This window comes from Palaemon carinicauda, chromosome 11 (genome assembly GCF_036898095.1).
Source record: "Palaemon carinicauda isolate YSFRI2023 chromosome 11, ASM3689809v2, whole genome shotgun sequence".
Lineage (NCBI taxonomy): Eukaryota > Metazoa > Arthropoda > Malacostraca > Decapoda > Palaemonidae > Palaemon > Palaemon carinicauda.
Window position 1 is genome coordinate 130,324,709 of NC_090735.1, and position 17,553 is coordinate 130,342,261.

General features: G+C 34.7%; 2 protein-coding genes across 2 annotated transcripts in view; one reads left to right on the forward strand and one right to left on the reverse strand.

Moving 5' to 3' along the window:
- LOC137650217 (neuron navigator 3-like) overlaps positions 1 to 17,553 on the forward strand; it is a 1,066,036-nt gene that overhangs the window by 147,745 nt on the left and 900,738 nt on the right. The gene's annotated exons all lie outside the window — the stretch shown is intronic.
- Positions 4,792 to 17,553, reverse strand: part of LOC137649777 (uncharacterized) — a 14,135-nt gene continuing 1,373 nt past the window's right edge. The window contains exons 2-6 of the mRNA XM_068382726.1: positions 15,258 to 15,619; positions 12,757 to 12,971; positions 9,720 to 9,928; positions 6,472 to 6,592; positions 4,792 to 5,567 (exon numbers count right to left, since the gene is read on the reverse strand). Coding sequence (XP_068238827.1) covers positions 5,353 to 5,567; positions 6,472 to 6,592; positions 9,720 to 9,928; positions 12,757 to 12,838 — 627 coding nt within the window. The 5' untranslated portion in view covers positions 12,839 to 12,971; positions 15,258 to 15,619 and the 3' untranslated portion in view covers positions 4,792 to 5,352. The remainder of the gene's footprint in view (positions 5,568 to 6,471; positions 6,593 to 9,719; positions 9,929 to 12,756; positions 12,972 to 15,257; positions 15,620 to 17,553) is intronic.

The window sequence follows — 17,553 nt, forward strand, 5'->3', positions numbered from 1 at the left end:
ATATAGATTTTTTTTTTAATATATACATATGTATATATGTTTATATATATATATTATATATGTTTATATATATATTATATATATATATATATATATATATATATATATATATATATATATATATATATATATATATATATATAGACACCATCTTAGTAGCGTCCAAAAATCAAATTTAGTTCCAGTTAGATTCAGGATAACAGGAATACTGAGTTACTGTTTTTCTGTTATCCTGAAAACTATCTGGAGATACTGTCTTTGATTTCTGGACACGTCTAAGATATTGTCTATTCATTATAAACAATCACAAATAATATACATTTATCTATATATAATATATATATATATATATATATATATATATATATATATATATATATATATACATATATATATATATATATATATATATATATATATATATATATATATATATATACTGTATATATATATATATATACTATATATATTTATATATGTGTGTGTGTGTGTGTGCGTGTGTGTATACAGCATTTTCAATGTTAACACTTAAGAAAATTGTCAAACTTCAGGTAGGTAGTAGGTTGGCCAGGGCACCGGCCACCCGTTGAGATGCTACCGCTATAGAGTTATTGGGTACTTTGTCCAGACACTAGAACATTGGACCCTTCTCTGGTTACGGCTCATTTTGTCTTTGCCCATACATACCCCGAGTAATCTGACATATTCTTTACACAATAATCTCTTTCCTCATACTCCTGACAACACTAAGATAACCAAAAACTTCTTCTTCACTCAAGGGGTTAACTTCTACACTCTAGTTACTATCCTCTTGGTAAGGGTAAAAGAGACCCTTTGGCTTTGGTAAGCAGCTTTCCTAGGCCACTCTAGAGTAAAACCATTGTTCAATAGTCTTGGGTAGTGCCATAGCCTCTGCACCATGGTCTTCCACTCTCTTGGGTTTGAGTTCTCTCGCTTCAGTGTCTACCCATTTTCTTATTTCCTCACTGGGCTTTTTTTACTGTTAGAGACATTCGGCATGAATTATAGCATCATGGTTTTCCAAATAGGGTTTCAGCTTAGCTATTACTACTACTTTTTATATATGACATTTCTATTTGGACGTTGTTACTGTGTTTAGAATGATTTATTGTTAATTTGTTCTCATCATTTATTTATTTCCTTATTTCCTTTCCTCACTGGGCCTTTTTTCCATATTGGAGCCCTTGGGCTTATAGCGTCTTGCTTTTCCAACTAGGGTTTTAGCTTGGCTACTACTACTACTACTACTACTACTACTACTACTGCTAATATATATATATATATATATATATATATATATATATATATATATATATATATATATATATATATGTATGTGTGTGTGGGTGTGTGTGTGTGTGTGTGTGTAAACTAAATAATTCTAGATTTTACTTTTAAATGAAAAAGAATAGTATGGAAAGTTAATATGTTGATATCACATATACCAAACGAGAGGGGCACTCAGTAGAGCGCTGACCTCCGCCAGTGCAGCTTATTTCTCGACCTTTCGGACTAATTTTTGGAGGCTTTGCTCGTCCGTGACCTTGACTTCCAAAATTTAATCATTTCCAGCTCTTTACATAACAGTTAAAAATCCCTGCAAGTTTCATTACTTTACGATGAAAATTGTGCCTGTATGGTTGATGACCGGAATTTGACCTTTTGCTTAACCATGACCTTGGACTCAACCTTGACCTTCAAACTTAACATGTATTAACTGGCGTGGATTTTCATACACTCAAATATGAACCAATTTAGAATCTCCGTGGTAACGAATTCCAAACTTATGGCTGATTACGTGAATTGGATATTTTGCTTGACCGTGACCTTGACATTTGACCTTAACCTTCTAAAATTTAATCATTCCAGCTTTTTACATAACAGTTAATCCGTGCAAGTTTCATTACACTACGATTAATATTGTGGCCAGGAAGCTGTTCACACACACACACACACACACACAAAAAAAAAAAACACAAACACACAAACAAACATACAAATAATGGGTAAAACATAACCTCCTTCCAACTTCGTTGGATGAGGTAAAAAGGAACATATACATAGTAACCATAATGACACCTTATTGCAGTGCGCTGCTCTTCATTAACATCATGATCCCCTTTAAATTGGAAATTTCTATTTGACGTGTCAAAGAAATCAGAATATCTTCCTGGCACACCTATGGCAGAGGAATTTTGGACTAAGTTCCCATGAGTAACACCTCGTTTTATGAGCACATTCCGTCAAGCCAGATGAGACGGTATTTATTTGCCCTCGTTTTTAGTTGTTTCCTTTTTTTCTGCCTTCGTGACTGGGGCCAATAGAGGGCGCACGGCAAATCAACAGCATTGATGTATAAAAAGGGGAAATTAGACGAGAAATTAACCCGCCCCTCACTCTTGCCCATTACGGTGAATGGTTTAGGTCTGAATAAATCATGAGGGGGAGGGGGGGGCTACGATTTAGGAGCACCCAAGGCCAACCCCTGGAGAGGGGTTCCCAATACCAACCCAAGGTGAGGGGCCCCCAATACCAACACAAGGCGAGGTGCCCCCAGTATGAACCCAATGGTATGGGCCCTCAATACCAACCCCAAGGGAGGGGCCCCCAATACCAACCCCAAGGGAGGGGCCCCCAATACCAACCCCATGGGAAGGACCCTCAATACCAACTCCAGGGGAGGGGCCCTCAATACCACCCCCAGGGGAGGGAGCCCTAATATCAGCCCCAGGGGAGGGGCTCGCAATACCAATCCCATGGAACGAACCCCCAATACCAGCTCCAGGGAAGGGGCCCTCAATACCATCCCCAGGGCAGGGGGCCACAATACCAACCCCAGGGTAGGGCCCCCGTCTTCAAAACTCAAGGGGGTTAGAGAGTTTTTTGGGTGTCCAGGTTTCACGAAATCTTTGACTCGGAAGCTGGGGAGGCAAGGATTTTGAAATCTTTTTTGTAATGGATAGATGGACAAGCAAATTAGTAAAACAAATAAACTAAGAAAGAAATTTCTAAATTGATAAATACCAGTTGAATCTTGTGGTTCAAGACGCGAAACAACAACAACAGTGATAATAATAATAATAATAATAATAATAATAATAATAATAATAATAATGGTAATAATAATAATTATTATTATTATTATTATTATTATTATTATTATTATTATTATTATTATTATTGTTATTATCAGCTAAGCTACAGTTGGAAAAGCAAGAGGCTATAAGCCTAAGGGCTCCAACAGGATAAAATAGCCCAGTGAGGAAGGGATATAAGGGAATAAACACTACAAGGTAAGTAATGAACAATCAAAATAGAATATTAATAAGACGAATTATAACCATTAAAGCGAGCAAGTAGCACGAGATGTACGATAAACATTATTAAACCCACGTTTCTCTCATGGATGTGCTATTGCTTTCAAAAGTCGGATAAATGTTGTGAGAAGTCACGTGATTAAATACTCCTCTGGCAATTCTTGCATACGTGACCTAGGTCATCCTTTAAATAATTATTATTATTATTATTACTAGCTAAGCTACAACCCTAGTTGGAAAAGCAAGATGCTATAAGCCCAAGGGCTCAAACAGGGAAAAATAGCCCAGTGAGGAAAGGAAATAAGGAGATAAATAAACGATATAAAAAGTAATTAGAATTAAAATAAAATATTTTAAAAACCTTAACAACATTAAAATAGATATTTAATTTATAAACTATAAAAGGACTTATGCAAGCCTGCTCAATATAAAAACATTTGCTGCGAGTTTGAACTTTTAAAGTTCTACTGAGGAATGTATTATTAAGTTTGATAGGAAGCTATATCTTTGATTTTGATAGCAAATAGAGTTGATCTTCACGACCAGTTCAAAGGGATTATTTTTCCATGGTGGAGCCCTTGGGTTTACAGCATACTGCTTTCCCAGCTAGGGCTGTAGCTTGGTTAATAATAATAATAATAATAATAATAATAATAATGATGATGATGATGATGATGATGACAGTAATAATAATGATAATAATAATAACAATACTACTACTACTACTACTACTACTACTAATAATAATAATAATAATAATAATAATAATAATAATAATAACTGTCTACTAACTAAAAGGAGTGGTGGTCAGAGCATATATAGGACAAAATGAAAGCATTCTTGTCTTAAGAATATTTATATTTAATTATTCGTAAACTACGGAAGGCACTGATAGAAGTCAATACAGGAATAATAGAAAAAAAAATGTTTGTTTATGTTTTTTTTTTTTTTTTACAAAAGCGTATAAATTGTCGTTATGATGTGAGCAATAATTCAAAGTTTCATTTTTACAAACAAATATATGAGGTAACATTAAATAACTTTGGATATACGTGCATATATGCTTATATAGTACACACACCTATATCTATATCTATATATATATATACTGTATATATATATATATATATATACATGTATATATATAGATATACATATATATATATATATATCTCTCTCTCTCTCTCTCTCTCTCTCTCTCTCTCTATATATATATATATATATATGTATTATATATACACACTTCTTAATATCTGGATCCTCTCTACCTTGGGATCAGAGACTCAAGGTGGAATCAACTTTACGATCCGACCAGAAGCTATTATCGTATATTTGATTCCATCTTGGGTCTCTGGTCCCGAGGTAGAGAGAATCCAGATATTAGGAGGTGTATACATATATATATATATATATATACATATATATATATATATATATATATTGAAAATTTTCAGTCTGTTATTTCTTTTGATAAAAAAAACCAATATCTTGCGAAATTTTCCCCTATTAATTAGGTTCATCCAACAGATCCTTTTGGCTATACGTATTCTGCAAGCTTGGGAACATCGCTAACTGGCTTAATCGTTTCCTCACATTAACGGCAAAACCATCATTAGCCTTTGTACGATTGTTCATCCCGGAAGGCACATTAGAATACGCATCATTGATCATCGTTGATGACGCTGTATCGCTCGATGAGCTGGACCTTCTATCGTTTCCTCTGGTCCTGACGGCTCTGGGCAGTTCGATGCTGGACACGCTGTCCAGGTCGAAGTTGTTCTCGCAGCTAATGGCGATGGGCAGGTCCGTGCTGCAGGTGCTTATCAAGTCAGAGTTATCTTCGTCGGGCGGCGCCTCTGGTATGACGATGCAGGAGGTTCTCCCTTCGTCTGTAGCCAAGTTAATACTGGGACCAGGTTCGAGAGCGTCGTTGATGTTAGTCTTCGTTCTTTTGATATCTTGCAATAACGAAGCAGTGTCGTAAGCGCTGTTTACTGACTCGTGTGAGCTTTTTCTAAACACGATCTTTACGCTGGGACTGGGGAGTTCTCAGTACCTGGTATTCGTTTTCAAGAGGTGGTAGAACATTAACTTTGATGCCCATTTCTTTGTTTGTCTTCCATTCCTCGAGAGTTTTGTAGGATTTGACCGTCGTCGCTATAGAGTAGATGGCTAAAAGGAAGCATCCGAAGGCGAACGTCCAAACTGCTATTAAAAGTCCGTTTGAAGCTGAAAGTAAATACATCTTGTATGAAATTAGTTATTCCTTCTCTTTCAAATTTTATTATGCACTGTTAAAAAAAAACAGTGAAAACCTGGAATAAATGTTGCCAGGCGTTTCCCGTTTTAAAAACGGATATATTGACGTAAAGGAATGATATTACGGTCACAAACTCGTAAAAGATAATAACAAAGTAGGGTAAAAATTACGGTCGCCTGTATTTTACTGAAATACGGCTGAGAACAGTATATTTTTACGGAGAATTTCCAATTGAATTTAGGGTTTTTTTTTTTAACAGTGTATCTTAATAAAGGGAATTATAATTAAAAAGCGGAAAATAATGCCCAATTTGGATTTGAACACCTTAACATGGGGATTATTTCATCACCTTTCATTTCATACACCCATCAAAAGACAAATCATTTTAATTTTACCTTGCACTAATATTTGCTTTTCTTGGAAATTATGGCGCTATCTTTATAACTATTCTATCTTAATTCTCTTCCTCTTGTTTTGTTAAAGTTTTTATAGTTTATATAGGAAATGTTTATTTCAATGTTGTTACTGTTCTTAATATATTTTATTTTTCCTTGTTTCCTTTCCTCACAGGGCTAATTTCCCTGTTGGGGCCCCTGGGCTTATAGCATCCTGCTTTTCCAACTAGGGTTGTAGCTTTGCAAGTAATAATAATAATAATAATAATAATAATAATAATAATAATAATAGTAATAATAGTAATAATAATAATGATAATGATAATATCAACACAATTATTTAAATGGCTCATACTGATAAAAATATACGTTAAAATACTGTAAATTGGTGGATTTTAAGTTTGCTTCTGAGCCTGTAGATTCTAGAAATAGCAGTCTCTAGACTGTCTAGACTCTAGAGCATCAGAGTTATACTCACAAGTGGTAGTCAGGTCACACCAGGTCACGCTCCCCTCGCCCATTAGGTCAACCTCCATTTCGGTGACGATCGTTGAATTTATTTTAGTTATTTCCTTGATTTCGTCATATCCAATGAACACCTGCAGTAAGAGAAAGTAGGGAGAGATTCTTTTCAAGTTTTCTTAGAGAGAGAGAGAGAGAGAGAGAGAGAGAGAGAGAGAGACCTGCAGTAAGAGAAGTAGGGAAGATGCTTTTTAAGTTTTCTTACAGAGAGAGAGAGAGAGAGAGAGAGAGAGAGAGACCTGCAGTAAGAGAAGTAGGAGAGATGCTTTTCAAGTTTTCTTACAGAGAGAGAGAGAGAGAGAGAGAGAGAGAGAGACCTGCAGTAAGAGAAGTAGGGAAGATGCTTTTTAAGTTTTCTTACAGAGAGAGAGAGAGAGAGAGAGAGAGAGAGAGACACCTGCAGTAAGAGAAGTAGGAGAGATGCTTTTCAAGTTTTCTTACAGAGAGAGAGAGAGAGAGAGAGAGAGAGAGAGAGACCTGCAGTAAGAGAAGTAGGAGAGATGCTTTTCAAGTTTTCTTACAGAGAGAGAGAGAGAGAGAGAGAGAGAGAGACCTGCAGTAAGAGAAGTAGGGAAGATGCTTTTTAAGTTTTCTTACAGAGAGAGAGAGAGAGAGAGAGAGAGAGAGAGACCTGCAGTAAGAGAAGTAGGAGAGATGCTTTTCAAGTTTTCTTACAGAGAGAGAGAGAGAGAGAGAGAGACAGAGAGAGAGAGAGAGAGAGAGAGAGAGACCTGCAGTAAGAGAAGTAGGGAAGATGCTTTTTAAGTTTTCTTACAGAGAGAGAGAGAGAGAGAGAGAGAGAGACCAGCAGTAAGAGAAGTAGGAGAGATGCTTTTCAAGTTTTCTTACAGAGAGAGAGAGAGAGAGAGAGAGAGAGAGAGAGACCTGCAGTAAGAGAAGTAGGGAAGATGCTTTTTAAGTTTTCTTACAGAGAGAGAGAGAGAGAGAGAGAGAGAGAGAGAGACCTGCAGTAAGAGAAGTAGGAGAGATGCTTTTTCAAGTTTTCTTACAGAGAGAGAGAGAGAGAGAGAGAGAGAGAGAGAGACCTGCAGTAAGAGAAGTAGGGAAGATGCTTTTTAAGTTTTCTTACAGAGAGAGAGAGAGAGAGAGAGAGAGAGACACCTGCAGTAAGAGAAGTAGGAGAGATGCTTTTCAAGTTTTCTTACAGAGAGAGAGAGAGAGAGAGAGAGAGAGAGAGACCTGCAGTAAGAGAAGTAGGGAAGATGCTTTTTAAGTTTTCTTACAGAGAGAGAGAGAGAGAGAGAGAGAGAGAGAGAGAGAGAAACACCTGCAGTAATGCAGTAAGAGAAGTAGGAGAGATGCTTTTCAAGTTTTCTTACAGAGAGAGAGAGAGAGAGAGAGAGAGAGAGAGAGAGACCTGCAGTAAGAGAAGTAGGGAGATGCTTTTCAAGTTTTCTTACAGAGAGAGAGAGAGAGAGAGAGAGAGAGAGAGAGACCTGCAGTAAGAGAAGTAGGGAAGATGCTTTTTAAGTTTTCTTACAGAGAGAGAGAGAGAGAGAGAGAGAGAGAGAGAGAGAGAAACACCTGCAGTAAGAGAAGTAGGAGAGATGCTTTTCAAGTTTTCTTACAGAGAGAGAGATAGAGAGAGAGAGAGAGAGAGAGAGAGAGAGAGACCTGCAGTAAGAGAAGTAGGGAAGATGCTTTTTAAGTTTTCTTACAGAGAGAGAGAGAGAGAGAGAGAGAGAGAGAGAGAAACACCTGCAGTAAGAGAAGTAGGAAAGATGCTTTTTATGTTTTCTTAGAGAGAGAGAGAGAGAGAGAGAGAGAGAGAAACACCTGCAGTAAGAGAAGTAGGAAAGATGCTTTTTTTGTTTTCTTAGAGAGAGAGAGAGAGAGAGAGAGAGAGAGAGAACACATCTACAGTAAGAGAAGTAGGAAAGATGCTTTTTAAGTTTTCTTAGAGAGAGAGAGAGAGAGAGAGAGAGAGAGAGAGAAACACCTGCAGTAAGAGAAGTAGGAGAGATGCTTTTCAAGTTTTCTTACAGAGAGAGAGAGAGAGAGAGAGAGAGAGACCTGCAGTAAGAGAAGTAGGGAAGATGCTTTTTAAGTTTTCTTACAGAGAGAGAGAGAGAGAGAGAGAGAGAGAGAGAGAAACACCTGCAGTAAGAGAAGTAGGAAAGATGCTTTTTATGTTTTCTTAGAGAGAGAGAGAGAGAGAGAGAGAGAGAGAGAAACACCTGCAGTAAGAGAAGTAGGAAAGATGCTTTTTTTGTTTTCTTAGAGAGAGAGAGAGAGAGAGAGAGAGAGAGAGAGAACATATCTACAGTAAGAGAAGTAGGAAAGATGCTTTTTAAGTTTTCTTAGAGAGAGAGAGAGAGAGAGAGAGAGAGAGAGAGAGAGAACACCTGCAGTAAGAGAAGTAGGGAAGATGCTTTTACGTTTTCTTATAGAGAGAGAGAGAGAGAGAGAGAGAGAGAGAGAGACACCTGCAGTAAGAGAAGTAGGGAAGATGCTTTTACGTTTTCTTAGAGAGAGAGAGAGAGAGAGAGAGAGAGAGAGAGAGTGGAGTTGGGGGTGAGAAGGGGTAGGGGAGTAGATGTTAATTACAGTAAAATAGAATATGAAAATAATTGACTGACGTTAGAGGGGCAATTCAGGTAAAATAACTTTTAATACTTTGTTTACATTGAACAAAAAAAAAAAAAAAAAAAAAAACAATACGTTTCTTTATTGTGAATCTGATAATCTCTAGATAAGTTTTATAAAAACTAGGGTAAAGTCTGTTACCGCACACCCACATACACACGTAACTCCCCCCCCCCCTGTATACCCATCACATACACGCACTCACACCCATATACACACAGACTTGCAAGCAGACCCACACGAACTTCCATTCACGTACATACGCAAACACTCAAGCACAGTGTATGCATATCCACACACATTTAATGTCACCATCCTGTCCTTTATTAATTTCCTTTCCTCACTGGGGTATTTTTCCCCGTTGGAGCTCTTGGTCTTTTAGTATCCTGCTTTTCCAACTTGGGTTATAGCTAAGCTTGTAATAATGATAATAGAAATAATAATAATAATAATAATAATAATAATAATAATAATAATAATAATAATAATAAAAATTAGTCCTGCTAAAAGTCAATCGATATTTTTATTTAGACGTTCAATACTCCCCAAATTTCTATAAACCGTAAGAGTAATAGACTCAAACTCTTTTATAAGTACCTTAAGAGAAGTCGACTCTCTTCTCAAGGAGATTGGAATCCATCGGCTCACGCCGAAGGAGGCAAAGTCGTCCGGTGTGAGGACTTGATACCGGCTCATGTCTCCCAGGACTGAGAAAGTGATGTTGATTCCTCTGAAGCCTTTTTTCTTCAAGAAGTAGAATGGGTGACTTCCAGCGATCTTATTCAGTCTCGTCGACCGGATGCAACCTGCAACAGTTAGTATGTGGATGAATATATTCTGGATCCCCAATCGGATATTGCATGCAGAGAAATTAATTGTTATTATTATTATTAATATTATTAATATTATTATTATTATTATTATTATTATTATTATTGTTTTTTGTTGTTGTTATTATTATTATTATTATTATTATTATTATTATTATTATTATTACTAGTTAAGCTGCAACCCAGTTGGAAAAGCAAGATGCTATAAGACCAAAGGCTTCAACAGGGAAAAATAGTCCAGCGAGGAAATAAATAAATAAACGATATAAGAAGTAAGGAACAATTGAAATAAAGTACTTTTAAAAACATTAACAGTATTAAAACAGATATTTCATATATAAACTATAAAAAGACTTTGGTCCGAAAAGATAAACTCTCTGTTTGGCAGCCTCTATATTCGGATTCATATTGCAAATGCACGAGTGGTTTGTTTAAAGACCGCTCGTGAATGGCAGAGGGAAGGGACAGGGGACAATGCCCTAGCTAGCAGGACAATGCCCTAGAGAGTGACCATATATACGTAAGATCGCCGCTTAAATCCCCTATTCACCCAAGCTAGGACTAGGGAGGGCTAGGCAATGGCTGCTGATGATTCAGCAGGTAGACCTATAAGCTCCCCCAAACCCTCATCCTTAGCTCACAAGGATGGTGAGGTTGCAGACACTATAAGAAACTATCGAGCTCGAGTGTGATTCGAACCCTAGTCCGAGAGATCGCCAGGCATGTACGTATCCCATAGGCCACCACAACCCTTAAAGGAAAATTCAGTTTCGCAATTCTTGCAAATACGATTGGAAGTAGCCAGTAGAGACGAATAATCATTCATTCTTTAATTTGACACAGGCTAATGCTAAAGTCATTGGATGCTGCCGTAAAAAGAAAAGAAAAATGCAAGTTGTTGAGGCTGATAAGCATTACCTTCGATCATATGCAGTCTGCAAAGATGAGGTAATATAGCAGGATAAAGATCAACGCTTATTTTCTTATATTGCAACTGCGCAACCACGTCCTCTATCTGACTACTCACGTCAGTCTTATTTTAAAATTGCTTAGTATTCCACGGATTTTGCGAAGATGAGCGCTAGGTGTAAACATCAACAACAGGATTAAGGAGACTCAAATTCATAGTTGTTTTTCACGCAAACTTATAATTTGTAAACAAAAAATATGAATATGGACGCAAGTATGTTAAGATACATGAGCATGCTCAGTTTTCAAAGCTTTGCGTAATTTTATAATTATTTATGTGACTGAATAGATCAGCTTAAAATATGAAAAAAAAAAATATTAATTTCTTTATTTCACAGATTACTACGTTTCTTGATTTTTTTCATTCGAATATAGATTTTCAATTTAAAGATTTTCTTTCAATACATGATGTACTCAGAAATTTTTTCTTATATGTAACTAATTAGGTTAACGAGCTAATACTTATATGGAATTACTTCTAGAGCTGATGTTGTATTTAAGTCTCAAGTTAACTTGATTCTACCATAAATTAAGCAAATGTTTTAGTAAGACCAGTGGAAATATTTCTGTAGGCACAAAAGGGGCCTAAACACCAAAAAGTTACAAATAAAGAAATAAGGTGCAAAGTATTTATTGTTCGCAAATAGTGATATCTAAAACCATAAAGAATGTAAACTAAAAATCTTCTTGATGAATAATAGTAACCGAGTTTACTGATTAGAAAATGAGAAATATAAAGGATGTTACGTCATGCAGTGCAATAGCTATAGAGATAAACGTAGGGAAATGTAGAAAAAAGTGGAAATGGATATGTGTGTGTGTATGAGAGAGAGAGAGAGAGAGAGAGAGAGAGAGAGAGATGTGGTCCACTCTGTAGTGTAGAGTCTGTCGTTTACCACGCCAAGCAATCTTGACTCTACTGCGTACTTGTACTTCTCTGTATTTTCTTCAAATTGTAGTGAATTTGTCCTTGGGTCATACCCCACATGTCCACCAAGTTTTGTTGAAATTGGTTCTGTAGGTTTTACGTAATATCCACCCCCCCCCCCCGCCAAAAAAAAAGAAGAAAAAAAAAAAACTAACAAAATAGTTGGCATTAACTAACACTACAATTATTTTTAAAGCAATACTGCGTACTTATACTCTTGATGTACTTTATAATGTTACAGAGTCATCTTTGGGTCATACTCAACATGTGTGCCAAGTTTGATCAAATCGGTACATTAGTTTTTGTGTAAAGTTGCTCATATTCAAACAAACAAAAGCATAAACTAAACAGACATGGTTGAATACATAACGCAAACTCTTAAAATTTAGCTACGATAACAACAAGAACTGAATGTTTTTGAACCATGTAATATTAGAGTACACATTTTCTGTTTTGACGTTGTTACTGTTTTTAGAATAATTTATTGTAAATTTGTTCTCATCATTTATTTATTTCCTTTATTTCCTTTCCTCACTGGGCTATTTTTCCCTATTGGAGCCCTTGGGCATATGGCATCTTGCTTTTCCAACTAGGGTTGTAGGTTGGCTAATAATAATAATAATAATAATAATAATAATATCTGTTTTGACGTTGTTACTGTTTTAGAAGGTATTTATTGTAAATCTATTCTCATCATTTATTTATTTCCATATTTCCTTTCCTCACTGGGCTATTTTTCCCTATTGGGGTCCTTGTGCTTATAGCATCTTGCTTTTCCAACTAGGGTTGTAGCTTGGCTAGTAATGATAATAATGATTATAATAATAATAATAATAATAATACAGTTATCCCTGAAAGAATAAGACTTGAAGAATATTTTGAATGCATATGGCCGCTTGAGTCTTACCATCCCAGCAGTTGTAGATAACACTCAAACCGGATTGGACATCAGCCCATCGTAAGGTTAAAGGTCGCGTGATGGTTTGCATCCTCAATGACAAAGAGGTAATTTTTATGCCCCTGTAGTCCTATGCCGTATGAAGGAGAAGAAGACATTTCGGCTGTTCCTGATAGTTCAACCTTTGTATTGTTCGTTCCCTCCAACCGTCTGGTGTTATTCGACTGAAATATATGAAAAAATATTTTTAGATTTCTTAAATGCAGCAGTTGATACTAGAGATCAGGAGAATAATGCGGAAAAGGTTCATGTAAAGAAAAGAAATGGTGCAATTGATACTAAAATCAGGAGAGAATAATGCGGAAGATGTTCATGAAAAGAAAAGATATGCTGCAATTGATACTAAAATCAGGAGAATAATGCGGAAAATATTTATGAAAAGAAAAGATATGCAGCAGTTGATGCTATAGATCAGGAGAATAATGCGGAAAATATTTATGAAAAGAAAAGATATGCAGCAATTGATGCTATAGATCAGGAGAATAATGCGGAAAATATTTATGAAAAGAAAAGATATGCAGCAATTGATGCTATAGATCAGGAGAATAATGCGGAAAATATTTATGAAAAGAAAAGATATGCAGCAATTGATGCTATAGATCAGGAGAATAATGCGGAAAATATTTATGAAAAGAAAAGATATGCAGCAATTGATACTAAAATCAGGAGAATAATGCGGAAAATATTTATGAAAAGAAAAGGTATGCAGCAATTGATACTAAAATCAGGAGAATAATGCGGAAAATATTTATGAAAAGAAAAGGTATGCAGCAATTGATACTAAAATCAGGAGAATAATGCGGAAAATATTTATGAAAAGAAAAGATATGCTGCAGTTAATAATAAAATCAGGAGAATAATTCGGAAAATGTTCATGAAAAGAAAAGATATGCCGCAATTGATACTAAAATCAGGAGAATAATGCGGAAAATATTTATGTAAAGAAAAGAAATGCTGCAGTTGATGATAAAATCAGGAGAATAATGCAGAAAATGTTCATGAAAAGAAAAGATATGCCGCAATTGATACTAAAATCAGGAGAATAATGCGGAAAATATTTATGTAAAGAAAAGAAATGCTGCAGTTGATAATAAAATCAGGAGAATAATGCAGAAAATGTTCATGGTAATCAGGATAGGTCGGAAAATGATTTTGCATTTCGTATAAATTTTGTCAACAAAGACGCAAAGAAACATGTATTGGTAGAAGTGATAATAAATGGTAAACCAGTTATAATGCAAGTTGACACAGCAGCTGATGTATTAATGATGCCTAAGAAAACACCTAGAACCATTCCTAACTTATTATTAGAAGGTATAAATAGAGTTTTGGAAAGTTATAATGGTTTTGATATTCAGGTAATTGGTTCTTCAAACGTAAACTTAAAGTATCAAGATGCCATTAACAGTAGTTAATTAATTATCTAGTTATGAATAAGATTTTCAGTCCCCCCCCACCATTCCTAACTTATTATTAGAAGGTACAAATAGGTTTGGAAAGTTGTATTGGCTTTATATTCAGGTAATTGGTTCTTCATAATTAAACTTACAGTATATAGAACAAAAGTTACATAGAATGCCATTAACCGTAGTTAATTAGTTATCTACTTATAAATAAGATTTTCAGTCCAAAAAAAAAAAAAAAAAAAAAAAAAAAAAATTGACAAGTCCATTGCCAAATCACAACACCTTGAAAGTCCATTCAATCCTTTCACCTTTTCTGGAGACATCTTATAACTTGAAGCTAGAAATTTGCAAATACCATCATGTCCAATACAACACGTTTGAATTCAAATGTTCATGCTGTAACAACCCTGGTGAAGATTAACCAAATATTTCTTGTGTACTCTAACGGTTTGAATTCAAGATTTTTGCTTTCTTACTTCATGTATATGATCATTAAACAGGGTTCATTTTTTAGACAAATATTTACATTACTTTGCACGAAAATGTTAGAATTTCATATATTTTTTTTTTTCAAATACAAAGGCAGTGTAAAATGAGACAGCATTGAATGGATAATTCTGAATATATTCATGATATGTATTCACACACACACATACACACACACATATATATATGTATATATATATATATAATATATATATATATATATATATACAAATTAAAAAATCTAAGTATATATATATATATATATATATATATATATATATATATATATATATATATATATATATATATACAGTATATATAATTTTGTGTGCGTTATGCACGAACATATATTTTCTTTTCGTACATGGTTTTAGTTTAAATGCGCTGATTGTGAAAACCATTTAAATAAAGAGAAAAGAATATGTTAACCTGTTAGCATATTTGCATTTGTAATGTTCATATTTGCACAAGAGAGCTGAAACAAGAATCGAAATTGCACGTTTTAATTTGACAAGAAACACAACCGCTATGAGAGAAATTAAAGTTAGTAATTTTTACCTGTGGATTAAACTGAAGCAAGATTTTCTTCCAACGCTCCATGGCAAATAGAGGCGCAGAGTCACTGCTATGATTTCCAGAGGCGCCGCTGGAACAGAAGACCTTAATGGAGTTTTCGGAAATGGTCAGGTTGCACCAGCTGCCTCTGGAATCCTCAATGAACGCCGATGCTTCCCAAGGAATAGCAGCATCTTGTCCTTGGCTGGAAGTCGTTACCTCTGGAGAAGTAGGCGAACTTCCATTCACTTCTTTCCAGGTTAAAGTTGAGTTGGGATGTGGTTGGTACGGGTAGATGTCCATCAGTAATGAGTCACTGATGTGTACTTTTTTATTGGCCTTCGTTAATGAATATTCCAGGCAGTCTGAAAGATATAGATTATTCGCTGGTTATTGTTTCCTTTCTTCACTGGGCTTAATTTACTGTTAGAGCCCTTGGGCTTGTAAGTATAGTTTTTACAACCGGAATTGTAGCTTGGTTTATAATAATAATAATAATAATGATGATGATGATGTTGATGATAGTAATAGTAATAATAATCTCCCCTATATAATAAAGAACAAGTATCTGTCTATATATATATATATATATATATATATATATATATATATATATATATATATATATATATATATATATATATTATATATATATATATATATATATATATAGATAGATATCTTTCCTGTCACGCTGAGCGGCATTGCAAGACGTACAAATACTCGGTCTCTTCCGTCCCTTCGGAGGGGAGGGGGGGGGGGGAGTAGCCATACTCAGGTGGGATTGGGGGAAGGGTTGAATCTGTGCGTGTGCGTGCATATCTATCGGAATATTTAGCAGTCATTTTTGGAGAGTCGCGTACACTAGTAATAATAATAATAATAATAATAATAATAATAATAATAATAATGATAATGATAATAATAATAATAAGGATGATGATGATGATGATGATAATAAAGAAAACATTATATCTGAAGAACAGGACTTCTCTAGAAAATATTCTGCCTCCAACTTACTCTCTTACTAAGTTGCACAAACATTTGCAAACTTACCATATAATGCGAAAATTTCAAGGTAAAATTAGTACTTTCTCTAGCTGACATTAATCTTGACATCATTGCCCCATCGCTTGTTTCTGATTAGTAAGTTTTTGTCTCAGGATTTGTTATTTGGTAGAGAATTGAACCTAAACCAGTGCTACAGATGTTCATATAATTGAAAAGTTAGATTTTTCATTAATGACGTTAAATTGATTTTATAACAGAAATTAGTTTGTTATACTGACGTCCTAATTAAATGTTTTTTTATTTTATAAGTTTTTTATAAGATTCATATTCTTTAACACTTGCTTTTAACATTTAAAAAAATGTGTTTGAATTCTTCTTTTTATAAATGAAGATTTTTTTTTTATTGAATAGACATTAAAAAAAAGGTAGATAAGTGGAATTTTATGATAATTAATTGAAAACTTCAATGTAGTACTTTAGTTTTTCCAGAATTTGTGTGGGTCAACACAACGAGAGGGGAAAAAGCTCATTGTTGTCAAAATTGATAACCATCATTTCGTTGTCGTATTTACTTTTCTTTGTTGTTTCTATCATATTTTTTTCTTCTGTACTTTATATTACATTTAATCTTACTCTCTGCTTGTTCTATTTGGACCCATTGACTTATAGCAGTCCAATCTTTCAACTCTTGGTCCTGGTTGTATGAGGATAAGGCTCATGATGACAATAACAACAACAAAAATCATAATGTAAAGAGAGACATTATCCGTCCATTATATATCACGTACAGCTCATTTAATTTTTCATATGTGCTGCCAACGCAAGAGCCCGTGTCTTACATAAGGTAGGGTAATCTAAAACGAACGAACTAACGAAGCCCATGTATTATTATTATTATTATTATTATTATTATTATTATTATTATTATTATTATTACTTGCTACTACAACCCTAGTTGGAGAAGCAGAATGCTATAAGCCCAGGGGCCCCAACGGGGAAAATAGCTCAGTGAGAAGATTTAATAATGAATTAAATACCCTACAAGAGAAGTAATGAACAATTAAAATAGAATATATTAAGAATCATGTTTATAGTTGGATAATTCTTTTGCTTTTTTTTCTATCTATTTTTATAAATGGAATATTTATCTATTCATCTATTTGATGCGCCATAGCAGATAGGCTCTCTCTCTCTCTCTCTCTCTCTCTCTCTCTCTCTCTCTCTCTCTCTCTCTCTCTCTCTCTCTCTCTCTCTCTCTCTCTCTCAAATACGGAACCACTTACTGTAT